The 21361-nt window shown below is 50.8% G+C and overlaps 1 protein-coding gene across 5 annotated transcripts in view; it reads left to right on the top strand.

Annotated features, from left to right (window-relative positions):
- Positions 1–21361, top strand: part of GGTA1 (glycoprotein alpha-galactosyltransferase 1 (inactive)) — a 57821-nt gene that overhangs the window by 24637 nt on the left and 11823 nt on the right. For 2 of the 5 annotated variants that reach the window (XM_043566553.1, XM_043566555.1), the window contains exons 2-6: positions 4797–4913; positions 11161–11249; positions 15693–15728; positions 18179–18244; positions 18790–18888. In XM_043566553.1, the coding sequence (XP_043422488.1) occupies positions 11170–11249; positions 15693–15728; positions 18179–18244; positions 18790–18888 (281 nt within the window). In that variant the 5' untranslated portion in view covers positions 4797–4913; positions 11161–11169. Of the gene's footprint in view, positions 1–4796; positions 4914–4969; positions 5113–11160; positions 11250–15692; positions 15729–18178; positions 18245–18789; positions 18889–21361 lie in introns of those variants that run through there. The other 3 variants (XM_043566556.1, XM_043566554.1, XM_043566557.1) reach the window with 3 other exon arrangements.

Raw genomic sequence — 21361 nt, 5'->3', positions numbered from 1 at the left:
CTCTTGGCTGTACTGGTTGTGTCTGGCTTTCGTGATTCCTTTTTTTTTTTTTTTTAAAGTTTATTTATTTACTTAGAGAGAGAGGGAGGGAGAGGGACAGAGAGAAAGAGGGAGAGAGAGAATCCCAAGCAGACTCTGCACCGTCAGCGCTGAGCCTGACGTGGGGCTCGAACTCACGAACTCATGAGATCATGACCTGAGCTGAAATCAAGAGTCAGATGCTCAACCGACTGAGCCACCCAGGCGCCCCCATGATTCCTTTTGTTCCTGGCTCCACCCCCTACCTCCTTGCGGTGCCCTCCACCCCCACCCCTGGCTTCAGGGCAGTGCCTGTTAGGGACGCCCCTCTCTGTCTTCTGTGCTTCCTCTGCCTCAGCACCCAGCAGACCTGCCCGCTCTTGCCTGCATACTGACAACTCCCAAATCAGACTCCTCCCAGCCTCGCTGCTGAGCTGGTTCCAGCAGGTTCTTCGAACCCAATGCGTCTAGAACGGGGCTCACCGGTTCCCCCCACTCCCAACCTTACACACCATTCTTTAGTAGGAACATCGTTTCACTCCGCCATTTACCCAGAACTTGCAGAGTTTGCAACGTCAGCCAGCACCCGGATCGCCGGACTATTCGTGCAGACACTCATCCTGGGCCCGCACTGCCCACCCCAGGTCCACGCCTGGAGGGGCAGGAACGACACCCACGTCTGCCTCGCTCTCTTCACCCTACTGCTCACTGCGATTATTGCTCTCATCACTGCCTTCCATTTTTGGAATAGTTAACATGTATTGAACACACAGGTGCCAAGCGCGTGGACCAGGCATGCGTCGTAGCCTACAGGGCCGCATTGAGCATGGGCTGATGTCATAGGCACTTTCACTTTGGGCCAAAACATATGGAAGTATCTGCGCATGGACTTGACATTCTGGGAGGAGAACGATATTTAAAAGATAAATAAGGAACCTATGAAGATAAAGTCATTTTTTTTTTCAACTTTTATTTATTTTTGGGACAGAGAGAGACAGAGCATGAACGGGGGAGGGGCAGAGAGAGAGGGAGACACAGAATCGGAAACAGGCTCCAGGCTCTGAGCCATCAGCCCAGAGCCTGACGCGGGGCTCGAACTCACGGGCCGCGAGATCGTGACCTGGCTGAAGTCGGACGCTTAACCGACTGCGCCACCCAGGCGCCCCGATAAAGTCATTTTAAATCCGGGAGTTGCTCACCGACAAGGCTGACACTTAAGAGAAGTTGAGGGAGAATTTACTTCATGTAATCCAAGCTCTCAAGGTGCCCTTTCCTTCATTTATCTCAGACAGCTGGTGCTTTCTTATCTTCCAGCAACTTCCACTGTCTAGGTCTCCGATCTCACCAGGACTTGGGCCAGCAGCCTCCCCGTGGGTCTCCCTGGCTGGAGATTTTCCTTCTCCCGCCCACCCTCGCCCTGCAGCCCAAGTAACTCTGCAGAGCAAATCAGTAACTCTCTTGCCTAATGTCATTGAAGGGTTCCCCAGAACCCTCAGGATGAAATGCAGATTCCTCGGTGTGGTGAGGCTCCGACTTCTGGTGATAAGACTCTGTGTGGCCCTCCAGCTCCTTTCTCCCCACCCACCCACTCCGTCCTCCACCCTTAGCCACTCCGGATTGGAGCTTGTCAGTTTCCCGACTGCCCGTGTCCCCCAAAACTTATCACCAGCCCACGCACCCTGTCTCCTTTGCTTTTGCACAAACGGAAGCACCTCTGCCTGTCCTAGGGGCACCCCTCGATCCTCCCACAGGGATGCTCTTCCACGCTTGTCCTGCCCCTTTTCTGAATCTTCAAACCCTCTCTCTCCTCGGCTCTGTCCCAGGAAGGTTTTCCATCCTCAGCCGGCCCCACCAGCTGGCACCCTCTCTCCAGCCCTTCCCGGGCAAGCTGCTGGAGAGAGGTCCTTACACTTACCGTTTCACTCCCTCACCTGTGGTTCATTTCAAGGTGCCTGGCTACAGATGGAGAAATGGAGGCACAGAGAAGTTAAGCCAGTTGCCCAGGATTGCACAGCATAGGGGGCAGAGCTAGGACTCAAAGCCAGGCAGCCTGCCTCCAGAGTCTGTACTTGTACAACCACCACTCTCTACAGCCCCTCACCCACCCCACGAGGTGAGGGAGGATGATTATCCTTGACACGGAGGGAGAAACCAGCCAATTGGCTCTGTCGCTTACAAGCAAGAGTGTCTTTTGTGACAAATTTGGGATGAATCAAACGCTGACAACCTGCAGCCTTTTTGTTCTTTGTCAAGAATACCTCGTCCTCGCGGGCAGGATCTTGACCTTCATTGTTTTTCCCAACCGGAAGTGGTCTTGGATGCAAAGCCAGGGATTCCCACACCTGGGCTTACAGCCACCTTGGCCACAACTCTGAGGCCCTGCCATCCTGCCTTGAGGTGTGGCCAGTGGACAGGTACTGAATGCTGGCCGCTAACTGATAGATTCGTGGGCTGCCGGGACTGGAAGGAGCCCTAGCGACCATCGGATGATGAGATTAGCCAGCCCAGCCGGCCCGGTGGTGAGCCCTTACCCATGCAGCCTCTGGTCTCCTCTGATTAGCACGTCCGAGGCTCATTTGCTAGGTTCTCTGCCTCTCGATTAAGGAATGACCACAAGTGTGTGCCCCTTTGTTTTGAGGGTCTGAGCATGACTGTGTCAGGGAAGGAGGAAAACCATCTTGGATCTTTAGAAGTTAAACGTTCTGCCTTCTAGGTTTGCACACTGTGTCGAGCTGTGGTTAACCAGCCTGGAGACTCTAACTCCACCAGCCTGCTGAGTGTTCCCCGCTGGAGGCAGCTTAGGGGAGAAAGCACAGCTCCTCCGACTCAAGGTCCCGCTGTGGACCTTGAGCAAATCACTGAGACTCCCAGAGCCTCCTTCTGCTCCCCGACCGCTTTGTGGGTGACCCCGAGGATTACCGAGAGAGGCTGATTTTGCAAATCGTGAAGCGGGAGCCCCTTCTGACCTGTGGGAGGCGTTTGCTTGTGAAAAGGACCGGCTTATCTTAGCGTCTAGGCTCTGCTATCTTTCCCTTTCGCACTGACCATCGCTCCAGATTTCTAGATCGTGTAATGCAGCAAATCCTCCCTGGACCCGTAGGGAGGTGCTCGGTGATGCTTGGTATTTGTGGCGGGGAACCCAAAAGAAGGAAAAAGTAGGGCCTGTGGCCCTCAAGCCAGGGTCAGGGGAAGACAGAATAAGGCAGATAAGGCAGTTTTCAGCAGAAAGTTTTCTGTTGGTTTCTGTTCTTAGCATTCACACAGAAAAGGCGCATTTGTGATGAATTTTCACCAAGTGGACACCCCTGTGTATCCACTACCCGACTTAAGCAGCAGCATGACCGGCCCCACAGGAGCTTCTCTGGGCCCCTTCCGAATCTCAGCATCACAGACGGATTTGCCTGTTCTCGAGCTTTACATAAAGGGACTCATCCAAGACTTCTTTCCCTGCACATGATGGGTGTGAGATCCATCCCGTGGCTGCTAACAGCTACAGCTGGCTCATTCTTATTGCTGTGCCTGGAATCCCGCTCTAGGACCTTACCGATCTGCTCTGATGATCGTCTTTGGGGTTGTTTCCAGTTTTTGCTCTGCCGTGAACGTCCCGGTCTGCGTCTCTTGGTGGGCTTATGCACATTTGCCGTGGTGTCCAGACCAACAGTGCAGTGATGGGTTGCCAGGTGCGCTTTTGTTCAGCTTTACTAGATTTAAGCATGTTGTTGGAACTTCAGGTGCTGAACGCTGTGGTCAAACAACTCAGGCCCCCGGAGGAGGGGCTGTGAGATTTTGTTAACAGCAAGCTGCAAGTGGCTGGATGAGGCATCGCTTGGTGGGGCTCCTGGACTTTGGCCCCCTCTCCTAAGTCTGGGGTTGCCAGACTATCCTCGCGGGAGGTGAGGGGTGTGGGGCCCCTCGGGAGGGCCGGGGTTGGGGCGGGGGGGCTCTTTGCGCTTCCTTTCCCTGTTTCGGCCAAAGCAGTTTGTATGCTCCATCTTGCACGGTGGGGTTCTGAGAATGACTTCCTGTGGGTTTTTTTCTTTTTCTTTTTTTTTTTTTTTTTAATAAAAGTTTCTAGCTGTTTTGACATTTGAGAAATCCACTGTTCTAAGGTCCTTTCCAGCTGGAAAATTCTATTTTAGGAGCAGGAGGTGGGTGTGGGAAGGGTTAAGCATTATTCAGCCAAAGCGCAGGGTTGGGCCTCCGTGACCTTTTAAAGTTCTTATAGCTCGGTTTTCGATGCGGGAGATCTCATAACATTCTATAAAAATAGTGTTCAAACAAAACAACTTCCGAGGTTCAAAAGATGTGGAGGAGAGGCTCAACCTTGAGGAACGTTCAGGTGGCATTTCGACTAGAGTCTTGAGGACTCTCTCCTTCACCCACCCCACCCACCCCTGCATTTTTTTTTTTTTTTTTTTTTTAGACCTCTCATTGGCTGTTCCTTATAGTAGTTACTTGGGGTTGTTTGGATTCAGAACAGTTCCCATTTCTGCCAAGGAGTGGGTGACGTGGGCGGCCTGTGTGTCCCTCTGAAGGGTGGTGGCCTTGCCTCCTCCAACGCCAGGCCTAGTTTGGGCCTGTAGTTTCGCCCGGGGAGGGAGGCCGGGCCGTTCATGGGCCCAGAGAGAGACGTCTCTGCCTTGGCATGTACCTCGGAGTCAACAGGCCTGATAAACAGCCCACTTCCTGGGGCCAGCGAGGAACAAAGCCCCTGGCTGCTACGGGATCTGTCTCCCCCCCGCCCCCCTTCCTGAAACAGCTGTTTATTCTTTTGACAGGAGTTGGAACACAGCACCTTCCCCTTCCTCCCGGCCCTGCCTCCTTCTGCAGAGCGGAGCTCAATAGAACTTTGTTGTTCTGCCTTTTACTCTGCGGGGAGAGAAGCAGACGATGAGGTATGTCGAGATGCTGGAATGATTTACTTCTGCCTTGTCGGGGTCCATGGGGGAGTTGCGAGCAGGGTCTGGCAGGGAGGAACCTCCTTCTCCCCTGCCCCTCTTGCTGGTGCCCTCAGTAGTTCTGGAAGAAGACAAAGTCCTTCTCTCCCCCGTCTAGAAGCAGGAGCTGGTGGGATGCTGGCTCAGAGGTTTCACTGTAAGTTCTGCTTTATTTTGCTCCCTCCCCCTGGCAGGACCTCACGGGGCTGTGGCTGGCTGGTGTGGCCACGGCCTGGGGTTTTCTCTACAGGATTCAGAGTGACGATGCGGAGGCAGGAGGGCTCTGGGCTGACGTTGAGGCAGAGCCCCCTCAGGGCAGTGCAGACACTTCGTTTACCTTATTTCTCTTGGAAAAAAAACCCTTGCACAGTAACTCCGGAGCCAGGCAGTAAGGAAAAGGTGGCTGGATGCAGGCTTCAGATTTCCTGGAGGGGATTCAAGAAAAGGCACCACAAGACGGACTTCAGAGAACAGGTTGTTCCGTTTGTGATGGCTGGAGCGACAATTAGCTGTGTATTTAGTCTGAGACCTGACTCTTTGTTTCCTCCGTCTGTGTTTACTCTGACCCTCATAATGGAAAACATCACTGGAAGCAGCTTTCTACATATATATTTTTTTTCCCCACAAATTGCACCATGTTTCTTCCAATGGGGAGCTCTTCCCTGTGATGCCCACCATTTTAGCAGGGGGTGCGGAGAAAGTGGCACTCCCCTCCGGAACCCCCCAGCACCACCCCCTTCCAAGAGCTGGGCCTGCGAGGCCAAGGGTCTGCTTTTCAAAGTCAGCACCGCCCCTCCCCCCAGTTCTTCTGGGTGAACGCAGTAACCTCAGTCTGTGTTAAACCTCAGTCTCCGCCACCAAAAGCCACGACTCTGGACTCTGGCCGTGACGAGGGATGAACAAGGGGGGCGGGGAGCGAGGAAGGCCCCAGCCGACACACAGCAGGCGCCTGCCGAGGCTCAAGCTGGTCTATGCTGTGTGACAGCGGGCACGTTACTTAACCTTTCTGAGCCTCTACGTTCCTATCTTTTTTTAAAATTTGTTTTTAATGTTTCTTTATTTTCGAGAGAGACAGACAGAGTGTGAGCAGGGGAGGGGCACAGAGAGAGGGAGGCACAGAATCCAAAGCAGTTTCCAGGCTCCGAGCTGCCAGCAACAGAGCCTGACATGGGGCTTGAACCCACGGACCGCGAGATCATGACCTGAGCTGAAGTCGGACGCGTAACCGACTGAGCCACCCAGGCGCCCCTCTGTTTTCCTATCTTTAAAACGGGGATGACACTAGAGTAACTTCACAGGGTAACCGTGGGGCTTAGCAGAGAGACTACTGGGAAAACATTTGGCCTGGGGCCTGACCTAGTTCCTCTGGGGAGCGTCCAAGGGCCTGAAGTTTATTCCATTTTCAGAGCCGTCTTCAAGAGACAGAAGGCAGAGTTGCACCCACAGTATTAGGCATGGAAGTGAATACTAGGATATGAGAAGAGATACCACAGCAAATAACAAAAACTGACAAATACTTCAAACAGGAAAAGACCCAGGAAAATGACATCATAATAAAATGACGTGAAAACACCATAAAAACCATTAGTAGTGCTTAGCTGTCTAATGCACCTGTCATCGTTTGGCTGCATAGTCTTGGATGGCCTCTTTGTGTTAGGATGATTCTGCAGTATCATTTTCAATAGAGACCAAAGGGAGACGAATCCGTCTGGCCTCTGGCCTGGTGAATCGACCTTCCTTCTTATCACTGAGACTTTAGAAATGTCTCTTCCAGCTTCACAACTTAGTGTTGGTGGTGACACATCTGTAAATCTTTCGGCTGTTTCTCACCCAGAGAACCCAGCTCTTTGATCCTAGATGGGGCAGGGGTAGGGCGCGAGGTGGCCCCTCAGGTGGCGCAGAGCTGCATGGGGTTCGAGCCCCTCCTCTTGGGACCCAAGGGGGGGCGCTCCTGGGTGCCCAACAGGGCGCCTGTGGGGCAGGTTGTTACTGGGACCCAGGTGGGCGGGCAGGTAGTGGGTTCAGTCCCCCGGCCCCACCTGCAGCCCCAGGACAGGCCCCAAGGCTGGAATGATCCCCTCAGACAGCGGCAGCACTCTTTGCCTCTAGGAGGCCTTCCTGACCCACCCGCCACCCGCAACAGAAGGTCAGGCCCAGGCTCGCAAGGGGGCAGGACACCCAGGCTTCATCAGCTTCTGAGTAAGTCAGCCTCGGGGCTCAACACGTGCGGGTTGGTGCTCCCGCCATGCTGTCATCACGTCAAGGAATCCACACGGGCCACGGCACCAGGAGCTCCCGGTGGGTCTCAGTGAACCGCCTTCGTAAGCCGAGACTTCCAGCTCTCTTCTTGATTTCTCTTCCACGTCCCGGGTCCATCGACGGAAAGCCCGTCGTGGGAAGTTAAGTCCACAGAACTGGTTTCACAGACAGAGAGACCGAGGCCAGAGAAACTCGTGATCCTGGGTTACAAAGCCGGCTTTGTGGAGGGGCTGGGGCTGACCCGTAGGTCCGTTACACCTACGAACCTCCCCTTCCTCGCCTGCCCGCCTGCCTCGAGCACCAGGCAGGGGGGGCAGACGCGATGAGCAGCCGGGTCCCAGGCTGCAGGCAATGGGGAGGGAGCGCTGAGCACTGTCACAGTTCGCGGTGGGGGGTGGGCTCACCCTTGACTCTTCTGGGGGACCCAGACTCCCTCAGGTACAGCACGGCTCTGCTCTAGAGCACGCATTTTAGAAACTCTCCCATTAGAAAGCCTCAGCGTCCTGACGGCTGCCAGGTGTGGAGCATTTGCTGACCACCAGGCACCATGTGCTGCGTATACACGATCTCCTTCAGTCCTTTCTAGAACCCCGGAGGAGGGTGTTTCAAGCTCCATTTTGTATATGTAATTAGGGGCTCAGACTACTCACCCAAGGCAGACATCCAGGACCGCTGACTCCAGAGTCTCAGTGCTGGTCTAGTTTCCTCCCGGGTCTGAGCGTCCCCGAGGGGGGTGTGGAGAACTCGAGTTCCGTCCAAGGTCATGAACACCCAGTTGGTGCCTGTGCCCCTCCCCTGTCCCCTTACCTGAGTTGTGTTCTTGTGCAACACTTGTCACTACCTGACCTGGATCCTTTTGAGTCTTTTGACTTCAGTGCAATATTCCAGAAGCTACTAGGCTCGCAGAAGCAGCTTCGCAGGGAGGAGGGCTTGGGTTCCCTGGGCCGGGGGAGGAATCGGAGGCAGAGAGGAGGATTTGTTAACCTGTGGGAAGGTTTGCTTTCCTCCAGCACTGCTTTCTCCCTGCCCAATTCCCGTTCTCCCGAAATAATGGCTTTTCCAGAGCTTCTGAGTGCTCTGTTATTCAGCTGAGACGTTTACCTTTTCCCCTGACACGAGATGGAGAAAACATGGTTCACCAGAATTCCTTTCAGAGAGGAATTCAGTTTGGAAGGAATACCTTGACTTAGCCCAGTTGGGGTGTAATTCTGAGATTCTCTGAAGGGTGCATGTGTGTGTGGTTGTTGTTGGGGTGGGGGGCACAGGATGGGGTGGGTACGGAAGAATTAATTTATGGGTCACACTTCATGTGGGAGCCGTTGTGAGGGTCGCTGTCTAGGATTGGCCCTGGGGCAGCCCGTGCCTGGGGTAGGACAGACTTAGGGAAAAATCACAAGTGTGACAAGAAGGCCTGGGAGGTGGGGGGGGGGGGGGCGGGATTCTGGCAGAACTGGCTAAATCTTGGGAAAGGAGGCACCCAGGTGACCTAGACCTACACTCTCCCGTGTGAGACACGGTGTCAGTTTTCAGCAGGTCCCAGTTCGGTGCTCTACCCTTTACACGAAGGAATGTAGAAGCCATCCCACATTTCCTGCTTGGTGGGTCAGATAGCCAACCACCAATTTTCAGAATTATACAGTTTTGAAAATTCTGAGACAGAAACATAAGAGAAGGACTTTTAGACCGTGCTGACTGCCAAATGCTTCACTTGTGTCCAGAGAGAGAAATGAAAATGTTTTAAAAGCTCTGTTGGCCACCCTGCCAACCCTTCCTTCCCTGGGGACTTGGATTCCAGATCCCAGGAAGCATGGATACACCCATTTCTAGTGGCTTGCTAAAACACGCAGTATTGGGTGGGGGGTGGGGGGGGTGGCGCCTGGTTGACTCAGTCGGTTGAGCGTCCGACTCTTGGTTTCGGCTCAGGTCATGATCTCACAGGTTCGTGAGTTCGAGCCCTGCATCAGGCTCTGTGCTGACAGCGTGGAGCCAGCTTGGGATGCTCCCTCTTTCTCTCTCTGTGCCCCTCCCCCGCTCGCTCTCTCTGTCTCTCTCAGAATAAAGAAACTTAACAAACAACAACAAAAAAAGACCCGGTATTGGCTCACCCACTTGGCCTCCAGGCGTAAGTCTCCAGCAAAACATAAGCAGGTTCAAGCGATCTCCAGAAAGATACGGGCTTCGAGGGTTGCCTCTGATGCTAGTGTCTGGAATTAAAAAGTTATGCGCATACTGGGAGAGGGGGTGGGGAGGTGTGTCTGATTTGGGCGCTGCCCAGCGTGTCATTGTTCTCCACGCCGGGAGTTGGGGTGTTCCTCGGTTTAGCGTTCAGTGTTTCTTCCACCGGGAAGCAGTTGGCGTTGGATCCTCAGCAGGTGGCATTGATAAAGCTCGGGATGCAACGTTGTCACCTCCTCCGCACACACAGGTATTGTAGCAGGACCGTAACAGGGCCCTGGGCTCGATCGGAGAAACTCCGGGTGCCTCCCGCTTCCCAGGAGCTCTTAATCAGGCTGTGGCACCGAACAGATGGATAAACTGTTACAGTCCCCGATCTGCATTTATTTGCACCTCGTTGTTTAACACGTTCTTACTCCTTTTCCTCATATACGTTTTGAGCTCTTACCGAGTAGCAGGCCCCGTGCTGTCCCATTGGAGCCTCCCAACAGCCCATTTTATGGACACCGGTAACCAGAACTAGCATTTTGGGGCGCATGTATATAGTGTGAGGCGCAATGTGAAGCATTTTGTGGACGTTACCTCTTGCAATCATCACCACTTCCGTCCCCGTTTTAGAGATGAAGGAACCAATTCAGTTAGCGATCCACAATCCCTTTTCTGAAACTCTGGGGCCAGGTATGTTGGGATTCAGAATTCCGGGGGGTGCAGATAATATATCGTGTATTATGTAACGCCCATAATTGTGTATTATGCTGCACGACGTAATGAAATCCATCAGTATTTCTGCAAAGAAACATGTAAACAGCATCACCAAGTGGGATAAAGATTATAAATAGCCTCATATCAGTTAGGATCTTGGTGCCAATTAAATTATAAAAAGGCCTTTGGTCCTCGGAGCTTTCTGGAGCCGTGGATGAGGACCCTGCCCCATGTTCAAGGTCCCCCAGCTCTGTGTGTATGAGGGCTGGCACCCAAATCCGCCCTTCTCTGGGAGTGAAGACATCGCATCATTATGACGGGTGGGCACAGTGCCGATCTAGATCTGTTTGCTCCCAAGTGTGGGACTTGCCTTGCACTTCTCGCCCTTTTGCCTTCTGTCTTCATCCCTTGGGAAGCTTTAGTCACCTCCCCGGCAAGGTCTTCCCTCACCGCCCAAATTAAAGTACTTTGCAACCTGTCGTTCCCCACCTGGCACCCAGCCCCTCTCCAACCATGACTTCATGCAGCAATCAAGACATATTTAAGTACCCACTGTGCACCGATTGATTGATTGATTGACTGATCGTGGGTGTGGTGGGGAAAAGCCAGATGGGGCTGAGAATGGGAGAGCCTAGACTTTAAGGGACCAGGGCTGTCTTCCCCTCCGAGGATGGGGCCTGTGGTCAGTATGTCAACGGCAGCAGAGCCAGGGAAAGGATGGTTTCCCATAATCTGGGTCAGGAGGCAGCGAGGGTCCATGGGAACGGTTTCTAGCTACACCCTCGCCCACCCACATCCATGGCGGACCGGGATCAGTTGCAATACCTTCCCTCCCAGCGCCAGAGTGACCTTAGCCCCCTTCCCACCCGGGCGGCCCTGCCAACTCATTGAATTACTACTTTGCCATTGAGCTAGCTAATGGCACTCCTTCGCGCTAGCTAAATATTTATGAGCTTTTCCTCTCTGAAGGTGGCAGCCTTTCTTAGAAAACCATACCTCACTTTGTGTTTATTTAATCTGCTTTTTCCTTTCTCCTTTTTTTTTTTTTTTTTTTTTTTTGTCTCCCCAGGAGAAAATAATGAATGTCAAAGGAAAAGTGATTCTGTCAATGCTGGTTGTCTCGACTGTAATTGTTGTGTTTTGGGAATATATCAACAGGTAATTGTGGAGTGTGACACCCACCTTGGACTTGAGTCTCCTCGTGTCAGCCACGTGACCAGGTTGAAATTAAAACTGGGATTAACAATGAAGAAGAGATTCCACCCTTCCTGTATCCCTGAGCCCTGGACTATATTTAAAATCATTAGATCGACAAGTACCTTCTGGCTAATTAATCCCCTTCCTTCCTGTCACGTTCCTAATGTCTTGACTTTTGTACCTTTGCCGTTCTGGGTGGGTTATGTGCAGAAACAGCGAGGCCGTCCTAAGCCCAAATGTAACTTTCATCATTGGTATGACGAGCTGCGGAAATTACCTTAGGAAATTTCAGACAGGAATGCCATGAGAAATCCACCCCACATCTTCCAATTCTAAGATATTTTCAGAGTTGAAAGGCATAACTTAAGTTGTTGACTTTCGCTATACGATCCACTCTGAGCGGCTGGTGATTCATTTGTGCCTGGCTAACATGCTTGGGTGTCTTGTTTTGTTTTGTTTTGTTGTAACTCTGGAAGGCAAAATGAATGAAACACTTCTGAGTTTTCAAATGCATCAGTGGATTCCCCGCCCCCCCCCCCAAATATGCGTGCTTCTGTGCTTTTGGAAAATCCAGCGTCTCAGAGATTCCAGCTGGAGAGGCTCCTGACAGAAAGTAGTCTGTGCAAACAGCTCCAAAAATGCATGATCCCTTTGACTTAGGAGGCGCTTTACCCAAGAAGTCCACAACACAACTCTGGGCGGGGGAGCTGTCCTGACACCACTAATATTTTCGTGATGAAGTCCTTTTAGTGGCCCCGAAGTTAAAGGTGACAGCCTGGATTAACAGTTAAATTCCTTCTGCTCTTAAAGCTTAAGCCTGCAGGACCATCTTGGCTACTAAAAAAAAGGGATCTGTACCTTTAAGTACATCAGCAGAAGGAAGACTCCAGAGCGTGGGAGCAACAGTGGGAGCTGTTACTCCCGGGAGTGCAGAGTAGATCTAACCCCTTCTGGAGCGTTATTCTGTTTCATTCTGAACAACTCATTTTAACAAAATCGAGACAAGCTAGGGTGTGGTCAAGTTCAAGGAGTCTACAAACCCCGTCTGTCTTTTGAATTGAGGAAACTGGACATACTTAGTCCTGAGGCAAGGTAATTCAGAGTCAGGCGCAGGGACCCTGGGATCCCTTGGGTACTTGAGGGCAGAGGAAATATCTTGTCTGGAGTCTGGAGCTGGGCTGCCTGGAACTGGTTCTGTGACACCATTCACCTCCTCTGTGGCCCTGGGCAAGTTACTCAGCAACTCTGTTCCTCAGTTTCCCTCTCTTTAAAAATGAGGGGATAATAATAGTACCTGCTTCATAGGTACCTCATTGGGAGGAGTCAGTAAGCTATTGTATATAAAACATTTAGGGCAATGCCTGGGAGTTAATAAGCACTTAGTGAATGCTAGCTGCCATCCTCTCCCTCCTCCTCCTCCTCTCCCTGCTCCTCCTCCTCTCCCTCCTCCTTCTTTTCCTCCTCCTCCTCCTCCTCCTCCTCCTCCTCCTCTTCCTCTGCTCCAGAGGGCAGAACAAGACAGGGGGTTTTGACAAGTAGAAGGAAGAGCTCTAGTGGTTGGAAGAATCCAACTGAAGAACAAACAGTCTTTCGAGTCCCTGCCCTGAGTTGATTGAGATCCTTGTGCTGATAACCTACAAGCTCTGAATGCTTGATTGTTTAAGCTTGGTGTTTGGAATCTCAGCCAGAGTCGTACTTTCATATTTTGGGTGGTTCACAAAATTAAAAGATGGGAGCCAAAGGCCCCAGTGTGCATTCTGGCACTGACCTCCCATAACGAGGGTGATTTTGCAGTGCTGGGCACTCTCCACACGGTAGCTGGAGCGGGTTCTGGCCGCTCTCCGGGGCCATGGTTTGGCACCCAGACTCCGGGCACGCATTTTTCAACGTGAGGAATCTAGTGAATGTCTGCAAGAGGCATAAAAGGCAGCAGATACTGTGGCATCTTGTGAATTGGCCATGTGATGGCCTGAGGTGAGCTGAGGGCACTAGCCTTAGACAGGTGGACAGCACCGAGCTAAAAAGGATTTCAAAATAACTAAATGGAGCCCATCAACCGATTAGGGATACAAGTGCAAGTCCTACCCTCAGGGGGTTATGATCTAGACGGAGCAAGAAGATAGGCATATAAATAACCAGCGGCAGAAGAGGAAGACTGTCAGGGTAGAGAAAAGGAACTGTCAGAGTTAAGGAGGCTAAGATTATGTTTGGCTTTGGAGGGGGATCTACTGTTTGCACTTAGGTACAACTGTTTCTTGAGCACCTACTATGTGCCAGGCTAGGATCGTATCAAGAAAGGCACAGAAGAGATGGCATGTGAGCCCTGAAGGATGAATATGTTATTGCTGTGACCACTGAGATGTGGAAGGATTCTGGGAGAGGAGGGGACAAAGGACAGGTTAGTAAAGAGACGTGACAAGGTCGCAAAGCTGAATCTAGAAGCTAGTGCCCTGAGTGCCAGGATGGCCATCGGAGCAATGGGTGGCAGCAGACCCTCCCCCTCTTCCTCTCCGTTCCCCTCCCCCTTCCACTTCTTGTAGGACCTGGAGTCTGATCCCCCAGGTTCAAATACTGGCTCTACTCCTCACCAGCAGTAGGACCTTGGGCAAATCACTTAATGCTTCTGTGCGTCAGCTTCCGCCTCTGTAGGATGAGAAGATTGGATTGTTGTGAGGTTTCGATGATCTATGTCAGTTGCTTTTTTTTTTTCTTAATGTTTTTATTTATTTTTGAGACAGAGAGAGACAGAGCATGAACAGGGTCAGAGAGAGGGAGACACAGAATCCGAAACAGGCTCCAGGCTCTGAGCGGTCAGCCCAGAGCCCGATGCGGGGCTCGAACTCACGGACCGCGAGATCATGAACTGAGCTGAAGTCGGCCGCTTAACCGACTGAGCCACCCAGGCGCCCCTATGTCAGTTGCTTAGAAGGGTACCTGGCTAAGGGTTAGCTCTGATGGATATTGTCAGAATCAGTATAGGAACAAGAAATTTTCGAGCGTGGTCCTTGAGTCTTGGGCTCAGAGGAGAAAGCATAGGTGGTGACAAAGCATGCATTTTATTCCTACAAGGAGATGCAGGACCCCCCACCCCCCCTCCTCCCCGCCATGAGGAGAAGGCAGGAGGAGGGGATAAGAGACTACAGAGTGTGAAACAACTGTGAGCCACTTTTTTTTTCAGGGTTGAGAAAACTGGGGCCAGGCAGGAATTGAGCCACGGCAGGTGCCTGAGCTCAAGTGTAGAACTCTTCCTACCAGGCTGTACCCCCGTCTATTCCCAGGGAGGAGAAGGGGGCACAAGGCTTAGCTCTGGGGCACAGCTTCCCTGCACAGAGCAGTGGAGTGATGCCACATGACAAGTCCTGCCACTCTACCTCCCAAAATGCCTCTCAAGTCCTTCTCTCCATCTGGTTGGCCGCCTTGCTTTGTGCCTGGGCGACAGCCATCACCTCCGAACGGGTCACCCACATTCACTCCTCACCCCTGCCATCTCCTCTCCGGTGACCTTCTTCAGTTGCCTGCAAGACCCTGTCCCTCCCCTGCCCAAAACCTTTCCAGGGCAGAATCCCCAGTAGGCCCCAGCAAGGTCTGGCTTCCGGCGACTTCTCTGCCACTTTCTTGCACATTTAAATGCCTCCTTTTTTTCCTCACCGTCTTTGTGTATCTTTTCACTCTTGTCTGGAACACTCTTCCCACATCCCCTTCACCTGGACTCCATTTATCCTTCAGATCTCAGCTCAAACATTCCCACCTCCTCCAGGAAGCCTTCCAGGTCTTCCTGTTAGCTGCTTGGAGTACATATGCTTTTTTTTTTTTTTTTTCAATAGCTTGGAGTTTGAGGTCGTGTAGCCGTGTGATTGCCTGAATAGGGTCTGCCTTCCCTGCTAGCTTGAGTGTAGCCCAAGGACACATGGACATAGGCCTTGTGTCTGTGTTAGCCAGTGCTGTGTGCCCAGTACTCGGCACGTAATTATGCTCAGCAAGTATCTGCTGAATGGCTAGAGATGGCTCAACGGAGGAGTCATGTATTCCCTGGCCCAGCCTTGTAGGTCCCTACAGACCAACTCACTGCCTCCACTAGCTTCAGAGATGGAACCCCTCCCTCAGTGAAGCCACCTCTAGCCAATGGAGAGGTGTCACCTTTTTCTTATTTTTTTTTATGAAGATTTGAGATACTCCCGTGACCTCTTTCCCACCCCTTGCTCCGAACAACCCTGAAGGGACTGCCACTGAAAATACCCAGTCCCTCGATACCTTTGGCTGTACCTCAAAGAAAAGTAGAAACCTAGGAGTAGACAAAACCCAGGCTCTCAGCTCAGCCCAGGGCATCAATGGTAATGATTGCAAAATAGCTTTTCTCGGAATTAAAAGTAACATGATATGTTTTTATTTCTCATTTGCTTTCAGCCCCGAAGGCTCTTTCTTGTGGATATATCACTCAAAGTAAGTGCTTTGAATTCTAGAGATGTATGGGATGTCTCCCGTGTCCACCCTAGCACCCCCTACAGCCCGTTTTTAGCACCGCGGCAAGTAGGGGAGCTCCGGTCAAGGGCAGAGGGGAAGGGTGGTTTCCCAGGGATCTGGACCACATGCCTCCCATTCCCTAGGCAGGCCTTTATACAAGAACTGTGACTTGTATTTTGCCCTTGATTCTCATGATGGGTTTAAGTGGTGTCATTTGGAGAACATTCTGCCTTGCTGATGAAAAGAATCAGGATAGATATTTTTCATTATGCTGCCCAGTATGTGTTCTATAAAGACCCTTGCAAGAAATTCCTTTGAGACAAAGGACCAGGAAAGAAGTTAAAGTCTCCTGATGAACTAGTATTTATTATTATTATTATTATTATTGCCAAAGGCAGTGAGAACTATGTAAGCCTTCTTTTTTTTTTTTTTTTTTTGGGAGAGAGAGAGAGAGTATAAGTGAGGGGCAGGGAGAGAATCCCACAGTACTATGTGAGGGGCAGAGAGAGAATCCCAGGAGGGGCAGGGAGAAGAGAGAGAGAGAAAGAGAGAGAGATTGAAGGAGAAGTGGGGCTCACCTGAAGCGGGACTCGAACTCACGAACCGTGAGATCATGACCTGAGTCGAAGTCAGATGCCTAACGACTGAGCCACTCAGAGCCCAAGCCTTCAGAGCCCAAGCCTTCATTTCTCTATCTTTGGCTTGGCTGCCAGGAAGCTCAGAGCAAAGTCTTGTGCTTAACTGCTTATACTTTCGTCAGCCTTCATTTCTGATATAATTTATTCTCTGGTGTTAAATCCTGGCTTTTGCGCTTACATTCTGTGGGATCTTAGCAATTTGCCCAACCCCACTTGGGCAAATTCTCAGCTATAAAATGAACATAAAGATGAAACCTTTACTCTCACGAGTAGTTGGGGGTGACCAGGCTCATATGAAAATACCTACACGAGTAATTAAATCTTTCTCTTTCTGTTCCCTTTTGTTTATTAAGTCTTCTGTTGTCTCCCTGCATATGGTGACCACTCCTTTTTAATAGTCAAGAATCTGAGACACCTCCTGAAAGTAGATGAGCTTTAAAACAGGTTTCTTTTTTTTTTTTTTAATGTTTATTTATTTTGGGGTGGGAAGGGGCAGAGAGAGAGGGAGACACAGGATCCGAAGCAGGCTCCAGGCTCCGAGCTGTCAGCACAGAGCCCGTCGCGGGCCTCGAACTCATGAACCACGAGACTATGACCTGAGCTTAACTGACTGAGCCACCCAGGTGCCCCTAAAACATGTTTCTTAATATTATTAAGCCTGTTCGTGGCTCTCTGTCTTATTTGTCCAACCACAGGCCACTGCACCCCTGCCTTCCCCCTCTTTCCCCTTCTCCAGAAAGTCCCCTCCCTGGAGAGACTCTCACAATGAGAGAGTCTGGAAATTTCCACATGTGGGTGGTGAGGGTGGCTTCTGATTACAGTTTCCTGAGTTTCTGCTTCAGAGACCCTCAGATTTCCTGAGGCTGTCACTGCTGACCTTTGTAGCAACTTGAATTCTAGTTTAGCAAAAGAGATCATTCTTGGAAATAGACACTGGTCTTTTTTTTTTTTTTTTTTTTTAATTAAGATCACAACTTTTTACAGCAATTTTCAACTTTGATAAAGCTCTTTGATGGATGCTATTTCGTTTATTTTTCAAAGCCACCTCCATGTTCGGTTTATTATCACTGTGATTGTCACCATCCTTATTATTATCACATATCTGACACTTCAGAGGAAAAAACCGAGATTCAGTGAGGGAAAAGGTCCGTCACAGTCACACCACGAGTTAGTGGCAGACCCATGTCCCAGGCTTATGTATCAGTGTTCCCCGACTTGTTATTTCCTCTTGCCTCCTCTCTCCCTGCCGGGGCTCCCTGCATGAGCTGAGCACCAGGGGCTGCACCACGGAGGAGAGGTCCAGGCGCTATTGGGGTATCTTTCCCTCATTCAGCTAGAGCAGCTTGACTTCTTTTCTTCTTCTTTTTTTTTAGTGTTTATTTTAATTCCAGTTAGTTAACAGACAGTGTTGTATTTGTTTCAGGTGTACAATATAGTGATTCAACACTTCTATTCCTCATCCGGTAGAGAATAGCTTCACTCCTGTTTTATGAACGGAAGTTCTGTTTTCTGAACTGAAAGAGAGAGAGAGAGAGAGAGAGAGAAACCAACAAACAAACAAAAGAGAGAAAAGAAGAAAGAGAGAGGGAGAAAGAAAGAAAAAGAAAGAACAAAAGAAAGAAAAAAAAAAAAAAGAAAAGAAAGAAAGAAAGAGAAAGAAAGAAGGAAGGAAATTTAAGTAATTTTCTGCCATGAAGAGTTTGGAAACCCCACCCCACCCCCACCCTGCCTCCACCCAGTCTGGGACTGCCTCATCTTCTAAAAATGTTTGTCATCTCTTTCATTTCTTAGAAACCCAGAGGTGGGTGATAGCAGCACGCAGAAGGGCTGGTGGTTTCCAAGCTGGTTTAACAATAGGTAAGGTGATGGATGGGGTGACCCTCTGTGTTTGTCCACCCACCTGACGCTTACAGAGTCAAAACAAAATGGTCTCATGGTCATGACCTTCACGGTCACTCGTCTTTTTGGCCTGTTGAAGTCATCCAAGGAATCTATTCCCTGGTTGGGACGAGTATATTGAAGTTTGGGGGTTATGGTCACGTTTGTCCATTTAATTCGGGGGTGAGTGGGGCTTGGGCTGAAGTTTCAGCTGCGGGAAAGACGATCACAGGAGGACTGTTCCAGCAAGTTCCCTTGCCCCCTGAAATAACCTGAAGGTTCTAGGTCACTAAATTGCTAACTGCGCTGACTCGGAAGAAAAATAGAAAAGGGGAGACCTGAGCCTGTTCACCAACAGTGTGTGTTTACGAATAAACGTTTCGTATCGTGAAGCTTTCTCCAGACATTTTTTTCACTGCACATGTTCTCCGCCTCGGAGCGCGTTTTCACGAGCCATTCGCGGGCTGTCCCGACGCCATAGATCTGCCTCTGTCTTACTCTGCTTGCTTTCCCTTTGTACGTAGGACCCACAGTTACCCAGAAGAGGAAGCCGTAGACAAGGGAGATGAACAAAGAAAGGAAAACAGCGAAGAACTTCAGCTGTCAGACTGGTTTAATCCACAGTAAGAAAAGAAGCGTCTCGCCACGTGCCATAAATCCATTAGCCCCCGTCGGAGGTGGCGGGGACTGTGTAGGCAACAATGCCATTGAGAACACTCCTGATGGGGGATACAGAGTCTTAGCATCTGTCAGACGTTCACCATAGATTAGATGAGAATCCCAGAGTCTGGATGTTTTGCCTCAGATGCTTGAGCAGAGGCACAGCGATTCTGACAGCAGTTGTCGAAAGGCGGCAGCTGAATCACAAAATCCTGAGGCTGGAAGGGGTCTCACTGACCACGGGGTGTTGTGGAAAACGACAGCATGTAGGGTCGGAGCAGGAAACTCCTCTCTGAGATTCAGCTAACTCATCTGAAAACATGGCAATGATGATGAAAACTCTCATGGGGCCGTGCATGCATCATTAGGCGATCATACGACAAATGTTTATCAAACACCTATGATCTGCCAGCTGGCATTTTTCAAACTATCAGGCACTATCCATTAATGTGTTCAGGAAACTAGCTTCATGGGACAAAATGGGCTTTTTTTTTTTTTTTAATTTTTTTTTCAACGTTTATTTATCTTTGGGACAGAGAGAGACGGAGCATGAACGGGGGAGGGGCAGAGAGAGAGGGAGACACAGAATCGGAAACAGGCTCCAGGCTCTGAGCCATCAGCCCAGAGCCCGACGCGGGGCTCGAACTCACGGACCGCGAGATGGTGACCTGGCTGAAGTCGGACGCTTAACCGACTGCGCCACCCAGGCGCCCCCAAAATGGGCTTTTTTAAAAAAAATTGAAACCAAGTAGAAAATCAGAGGGCATCACATGAAGTGGAAGGATAAACACTGTTTGGTTGAATTACTGTTTCTGTATATATGTGTATGTGCATGCATTTTGTTGCGATGTAAAATGCATTTCTCACTGGGAGTCGTGGTCAAAAATACTGTACTAGATGTCGTGTGAGGCACAGGAGATAGGAGGAATCAATCCATATGGTTATGTTCAAGAAGTTCCTGGTCTTGTAGGGGCAGGAGATGTGCAAGTAGTGTTTGCCAAAACTGGGAAGGAGGCGTGGTTGATCGGACTTAGAAGAATGCGTCTGGGGAGTACAGACGCGGGAGCTGTCCAGGATCATCAGATGACCTTGAAGCCTGAGAGACTTGTGGGGGGTGGTGCCATTGACCAGGGTAGGGACCGGAGAAAGGCAGCCAGGTCTAGGAGTCGGAGCAGGGGATGAGCTCTACGAGGGATGTATGTGGGTTCAGGTACTTGTGGGGCGTTGGGACAGAAATTCACAGAGTGCCTGTTTTAGTCTGTTCGGGCTGTTATAACAAAACACCACAGACTGGATGGCTTATAAACAACAGAAATGTATTTCTCAGAGTTCTGGAGGCTGGGAAGTCCAAAATCAAAGCACCAGCAGCTCTGGTGACTGGTGACAGCCCACTTCCTGGGTCACAGACAGCCATCTTCTCTGTCCTCACACAGTGGAAGGGGCGGGGAGCTCTCTGAGACCTCTTTCATAAGGGCACTAATTCCATTAGTGAGGGTTCCACCCCCATGAACGAAGCACCTCCCAAAGGCCCCACCTCCAAATACCATCACACCCGGGATTGGGTTTCAACGTAGGAATTCTGGAGGGCGGGCACAGATGGTCAGTCTATAGCGGTGCCCTTGAGCTCCTTGGAAGATGTGTGGTAGAGATGTGGGGTGAAGAGCCATCAGAGTGAGGGGGTCATCCAAGCGGGGGACTAGAACCACATCCTGATGTCAGCACTTAAGGGGCCAGTGAAGGAAGAGGAGTCTGAAAGGGGGCAGGAGGAGCTATAGAGGAGGAGGACAGGGAGAGAATAGCAACTATTCTGGTAAGAGGGGAGTGAGCTCTGGAAAGACTGAGTATGTTCTGGAAAGCTCTCTTTTTGTTTGGGGGGAGGGGGTCACACTAGTGTGGAAGGATGGGAATTCTGCCCTCCCCCCACAACCCCCCACCCATGTCTCATTCAATGAGCTAGGCACCAGGGTGGCCGTCCGTGAGATGCTAAACCCTTACTGGAAACACAAGAACATGGAGGCAATGTCGCTTTGATGAGCCCCTTAATGTGTGTGTGTTTGGGGCAGGGGGACAGGGAGACCTCCACCAAAAGGTGGGCTAGATGAGCAAGAGGTAGTCGCCAAGCTCCTTTCTCAGGAGGCTGGTATACTTTTTTTTTTTTTTCAACGTTTATTTATTTTTGGGACAGAGAGAGACAGAGCATGAACGGGGGAGGGGCAGAGAGAGAGGGAGACACAGAATCGGAAACAGGCTCCAGGCTCTGAGCCATCAGCCCAGAGCCTGACGCGGGGCTCGAACTCCCAGACCGCGAGGTCGTGACCTGGCTGAAGTCGGACGCTTATGGAGGCTGGTATACTTTAACCGTGGCATTTGTGCTCCGGGAGCGGGACTTGGGAGGCGGGGTGAGGGCTGAGACAAAGAGGAGAGCCCGATCGTGGC

The sequence above is a fragment of the Prionailurus bengalensis genome, chromosome D4 (assembly GCF_016509475.1).
Source record: "Prionailurus bengalensis isolate Pbe53 chromosome D4, Fcat_Pben_1.1_paternal_pri, whole genome shotgun sequence".
Lineage (NCBI taxonomy): Eukaryota > Metazoa > Chordata > Mammalia > Carnivora > Felidae > Prionailurus > Prionailurus bengalensis.
Note: the sequence above shows the minus strand (reverse complement) of the source record. Positions and strands in the feature narration are given on the sequence as shown.